Source organism: Bos taurus, chromosome 5 (assembly GCF_002263795.3).
Source record: "Bos taurus isolate L1 Dominette 01449 registration number 42190680 breed Hereford chromosome 5, ARS-UCD2.0, whole genome shotgun sequence".
NCBI classification, from domain to species: Eukaryota; Metazoa; Chordata; class Mammalia; order Artiodactyla; family Bovidae; genus Bos; species Bos taurus.
This window is the reverse complement of record NC_037332.1, coordinates 99,381,946-99,387,945: the sequence shown is the minus strand read 5'-3', so window position 1 is coordinate 99,387,945 and position 6,000 is coordinate 99,381,946. Positions and strand designations below refer to the sequence as shown.

General features: G+C 36.1%; 1 protein-coding gene across 1 annotated transcript; it reads left to right on the top strand.

Moving 5' to 3' along the window:
- Window positions 1-299: 299 nt before the first annotated feature.
- On the top strand, window positions 300-4,823 carry LOC100336869 (NKG2-A/NKG2-B type II integral membrane protein). The gene is made up of 6 exons (NM_001319886.1): window positions 300-486; window positions 871-990; window positions 1,453-1,506; window positions 2,061-2,212; window positions 4,283-4,383; window positions 4,706-4,823. Exons 1-6 carry the CDS (start codon window positions 300-302, stop codon window positions 4,821-4,823), a joined length of 732 nt encoding a protein of 243 aa, NP_001306815.1.
- Window positions 4,824-6,000: the final 1,177 nt, after the last annotated feature.

Here is a 6,000-nt window from a genome sequence, read left to right as displayed (position 1 = left end):
CTTAATAAGGATATTATTGTTCATGAACTTCTTTATTCCTCCCTAATTTATTGCTTTTCACTGTTTCAATCAATAATATATGTGTCAAATATAGAATATCTTTTTCAAAAAAGCATTCTATCATGAAAAACTTGCTTAAAGTTGTGAGGAATTTACCAGGCTTTAAATTTGTTCAGCTTCAAAGTGAGCACTAAACGCTTTGCCCCGCCTGTGGCATTGTACTAGGGTGCTTATCTCACATACACCACTCAACTTCAGTTCACTTCAAGCACAGCCCTTGATCTCACTCAGCTGCAGAGATGAATAACCAAGGAGCAACCTATGCAGAACTGAAGGGAGTCAAGAACTCAAAGAGGCAGAAAAGAAAACCTAAGGTTTCTAAAAGTTCCATTTCAATGACTGAGCAGGAATTAACATATGTAGAATTAAATCTTCAAAATGCTCCTCAGAATCTTCATGGGAACGACAAGAATTACCGCTCCAAAGGTAAACACTTACTAGACACACATGCAACTGTTCCAGGATGTGCAGTGGGGTGCAGAGGTGTGGAGGAAGAGTAGGGGATAAGCTCGCGTATTTTTCACTTTGAGGAACAGAACTTGAAGCTGGATATGGGATTCTGATGTGAAATCGGAGGACTACTTTTATTCTGGCATTACTATAATTTGAAGTTTTTGATCAACAACGCATGTAGTCTCATATTTGCTGAAAACGCAATGGTATATTCTGAGAGAAAGACTACAGTGGTCAAAATGGGTTGGGGTCCAAGTTTATATCCATAACTCTGTGTTCGTGTGGGTTCTTGTGTATGTAAACTCTAAACAACTGTCCCCATCACTCCTTTCTCCATTTCCTTTTCTGTCCCTGCAGGTTCACCGTCACCTCCAGAGAAGTTCATTGCTGGGATCCTGGGAATCATCTGCCTTGTCTTGATGTCCACTGTGGTGACAATGATCATTGTTACTCCTTTAAGTACATTTTTTAAAAACTGTAAGGGAACTTATCACTTTACTGATGGTCAATGCTGCTAAACATTTCATAATATTATAGAATGTGCCTATCATTAAAATACATGCATTAGAACAAATGCAGTATATCTAATTTGTCAGAAATATATAACACAGGAGAATTACAGAGAGCATGTACATGTATATTCTGATTTCATAACTCAAAAGCATGCTTTAGGAGATTTAAAGATCTTTTTGAGAAATACAAATTAATTCTTGAGACTGTTTAAAGCAAATACTGTAAAACGTGGTGAAGTTTGTTCCGTTAGGTTTTTGAAATATTTTTTCCATCAAGTCTTCATTACCTAATTAATTTTTCTTGCTAAATCAGTTTTATTTCAGATTACTCTAATTCTAAACAATAAACTGAATTCTCAAGCTCATACACTAAAATCATTATGATTCATTTAAAGCAATATTAACTTTTTAATGATTAATTTTGTAGCTACTGTAATACAGGAACAGAATTACTCCTCTCTCATAACAAGGCTCCAGAAAGGTACATAATGATTTTCAAAGTTCTGATATGAATACAATTCATTTTTGTCTCTATCTTAGGCTAGTGAAAATAAGAATAGATTTGGGGATAGAACATAATTTATAATATCAGGCAATAAACATTCATATAAATGATTATAGGAGAGTGCTTCTCCCTATGCAATAATATGATCACCATATCCATTTTTGGCAATTGGCTGTAATTTCCTCCGTTTACAATATGATAAGAGACAATTAATTTTGCTATTCTAAAGTAGAAGTTTCATTTCTTGATTTTCAGGACATGTACAGAGTAGACATTTCTATGTATTTCCTTTATATGGGGACATATATTAAAGACAGACCCTCTCTATGAATGCATGAATGAGATTTGTTTTATATGTACCAGCCTTGAGGATGCATAGATATGTTATTATATATATATATATATATATATGTGTGTGTGTGTGTGTGTGTGTGTGTATACATATGTTTATATCTATGCATATATGTAAGTTAATTTTTATTTTCCAAATTCAAATTGTTTTTGAATAGTAATTCATAATCTTTCTTCAGAATGTCATTGTGGTCATTGTTCAAAAGACTGGTTTACATATTCCAACAACTGCTATTATACTAGTTTGGAAAAAAAATCGTGGAATGAGAGTTTGAAATCCTGTGCTACTAAGAATTCTACTCTGCTTTATATAGATAATGAAGAGGAAATGGTAAGCTATTAAATGTTTCCAACACTTTGCTAAAGGCTTCATTTAGTCAGCATTATATTTGTTAGGATTCACTTGTGCTTTTGTACATATTTGTAGCTTGTTTATTTTAAGGTCTGCTAGTATTCCATTAAACAATGGAATATAACTTTATGATACTTTATTTACATTTTTATATCATTCTTGCATGTGTGGTAATTTCTGGTTCTTGCTTTTCATAGAAAACCATACTTCTACAAATGCTATTAAATTCTAAAATGCACTGTGCTATCTAATTTTACCATACATCAAGGAAAATAAACATATAATTTTGCCTATAGATTTATGTAATTGCATATCAGATCATGGAATAGAAGTTTCAACTTCCCAGCAGCCCCACCCCTCTGTAATATCTTATCACTTCTCCACCTCCTTATTTGCTCACTGTCCTGACTTGTTATTATAGAATCTATTTGATTGCTTTTGAATCTTATACATGGAATCCCGTGTTCGTGCTTAGTCGTTCAATCATGTCTGACTCTTTGCACCCTCATTAACTTCAGCCTCTCAGGCTCCTGTGTCCATGGAATTTTCCAGGCAAGAATACTGAAGTGGGTTGCCATTTTCTACTCCAGGACATGGAATCATATACAGGTTGTCGCTGTTTCATCACTGCCATATGATATTTTGCACTTCCTCCAAATTTTTGCATTTGTGTGAAGTTTGTAAATTTCCACAGCTCATTGTGTGAATTCAACACTGAAGATCCATTCTTTCCAATCCTGCTGGGTGGAGATGGAGTCTTACACCCTCAGGGATAAAGAGGCTTCTTAGCTTCAGTAGTTTTAGTCAAGACATCCTCTTTGCTGGTCCCACACCCACCCCTATCACCCAACCCTAGTGTCCCTCAGTGGAGGAAACAGAGGCAATTTCTCTGACTGCTGCTTGTTAGTAAGTGTCCTGACGGATCTTGTAAGGCTAACCTGGTGTTGCCTACACAATTCTCTCAACACACAGGAGGAATGGCTTACCTGTGCCACCCCCAACAGCCAGGTTAGATATTGGGTGTTTGGGAATTAAGAGGCCTAGGTCACTTTCACCTGGTTGGTGGGGAGATACAAGATGCCCCTAATTGTCACTCCCTCACCTCCCACCTTGTTCTCTCATCACGGAGAAGTGATTAGCGATTACAGAGTGGGGCTGCTGGGAAGTCTCAAGCCACATCACCCTTCTCTTTCCACCTTTCAGAGTTCTCCTTTCTCATGTCTTTCACTAGTTCCCACATTTACAGTTGAACTTAGCAGGGAGGAGCAGAGAGAAATGAGTCTCTGACCCGTTGTCAGGTCCACTGGATTCCACCAATACAGAAACAGATGGCTTTGGGGTTTATCTAGTCAAAGAATGGTTTCAGGCTCGGAAAACCAAATCCAGCTCTCATGTCATTTATTTTCTCGTTTTCATTTCCTTAATTTCCCTCTAAAACTGAAATTCTGAGAAACATATAATAGTAGAGAAATCCATTGATATTGTCACAATATCCAGAAAAATGAATGTCATGGAATCTAAAGACTTATTTAAAGCCTTGCTATTTTAGTTTTGACATGAGGAAAAATGAAATAATATGAATCAGAAGTTTCTTCATTGCACGTATTCAGTTACTCCACCTTCTTAATCCTTAGGCTTAATGTTAGATGTGGATCACAGCTGTAAGTCTCCCCAAGTTGTTATGCAAGGTGTATTCTTTTGTGGGATCTCTACAACTAATTCATGTCTTTGTAAATATTCCCTTTATTAAATGGCTGTCAAAAAAAAAGGAATTTTCCTTATTAATATTAGAACACAGTGAAACTGATAAGTATAATGTTGAGTTGATTTTGAAATAAAGTACAGATATTGGTTAATATTTATGGCACTATTAAAACTTCGAACTTTCAACTCCTATGCTTTTTAGTGTTAGATTAGAATCTAACATGCTCAATTTGTTCAAAGAATGAAAGATGCTATGAAAGAACACATCCTTTGACTTGCATTTTAAAAATTAATAAAAACATTCCATAATGACTATTTAAGTGAAAATTCTTTATTTTGGGCTAGAAATTTCTGATGTCCCTATCAACTGTATCGTGGATTCAAGTCTCTCGTGAAGGCCGTGGTCATCCTTGGAAGTGGCTAAATGGTTCAACTTGCAATCTACAGTAAGTTTGTAAAAAGAATGCTATATAGAGGAGGAAAAATACAAAAAAGAAATATTTTTTAAAATAATACGAATACACTTGTTTTAGTTGAATTACAGAAAGCTGAAGGAAGATATTGAAAGTTAATAAAATGTTGATACCAATGTTGAAAAATAGACTACTCTGTAGCCTGATTTCCTAGTAATAAGCTCGTACTGAAATTTTATTAAAGACTTCATTACCCATTTTCAAAATATCTTGTATTACAGTTACATGGAAAATGCTATTGTTTCATGAATTGTCTTCATATAATATAAAAGAATTATGCATTTTTCCGTAACAGGATAACAGACAATATACCTGGTGAACATAACTGTGCTGTACAATCTTTATGGGACATTGGAGCAGAAGACTGTCAGTTTCCAAATATATATCATTGCAAGCGTAAGCTTGAGAATTAAAATATGAGTTTGGATGCTGTTGGGTAACGACCTTTTATGAAATGGAAATAATATTCTGGTTACATACATTTTAAAATGAATTATATTATTTTTTCTGATAATGATTGTTTTTCAAAAACAGTTGAAATATATTTGTGTGTGCTCATTCGTTCAGTTGTGTCTGACTCTTTGAGACCCCATGGACTATAGTCTGTCAGGCTTTTTGTCCCAGGAATTCTCCAGTCAAGAATACTGGAGTGATTCTATTCCCAGGTTTTTAAGGAATTTCCACTGTTCTGCATAGTGGCTGTTTCAGTTTGCATTCCCATCAACAGTGTAAGAGGGTTTCCTTTTTCTCCACACCCTCTCCAGCTATTGTTGTTTGTCGACTTTTTTATGGTGGCCATTCTGACCGGCAGAGACGATACCTCATTGTGTTTTTAATTTGCATTTCTCTAATAATGAGTGATACTGTGATATGAGAAAGCTACAAATCTTTTCGTGTTTTTTATGAGCCTTCTGTATATCGTCTTTGGAGAAATGTCTGTTTAGTTTTTGGCCCACTTTTTGATTGAGTTGTTCATTTTTCTGGTATTGAGCTGCATGAACTGCTTATATATTTTGGAGCTTAATTCTTTGTCAGTTGTTTCATTTGCTATTATTGTCTTCTATTCTGAAGACTGCCTTTCCACCTAGCTTATAGTTTCCTTCGTTGTGCAAAAGCTTTTAAGTTTAATAGGTCCCATTTGTATTTTTTTTTTTTTTATTTCCATTACTCTACAAGGGAGTCATAGAGAATCTTGCTGTGATTTATGTCAGAGGGTGTTATGCCTCTGTTTTCCTCTAAGAGTTTTAAGAGTTTCACTCCAGTACTCTTGTCTGGAAAATCCCATGGATGGAGGAGCCTGGGAGGCTGCAGTCCATGGGGTCGCTGAGAGTCGGACACGACTGAATGATTCCACTTCCACTTTACACTTTCATGCATTGGAGGAGGAAATGGCAACGTACTCCAGTGTTCTTGCCAGGAGAGTACCAGGGACGGCAGGGCCTGGTGGGCTGCCGTCTATGGAGTCTCACAGAGTTAGACACAACTGAAGTGACTTAGCAGCAGCAGTGTTAAATTTTGGAGAAGGCAATGGCACCCCACTCCAGTACTCTTGCCTGGAAAATCCCATGGATGGAGGAGCCTGGTAGGCTG

Coding starts and splice junctions, on each gene's coding strand:
- LOC100336869 (NM_001319886.1), top strand. CDS start 300: ATGAATAACCAAGGAGCAACCTATGCAGAACTGAAGGGAGTCAAGAAC. Junction 1,507..2,060: donor CATAACAAGGCTCCAGAAAG/GTACATAATGAT, acceptor ATCTTTCTTCAG/AATGTCATTGTGGTCATTGT. Junction 4,384..4,705: donor GGTTCAACTTGCAATCTACA/GTAAGTTTGTAA, acceptor TTTCCGTAACAG/GATAACAGACAATATACCTG.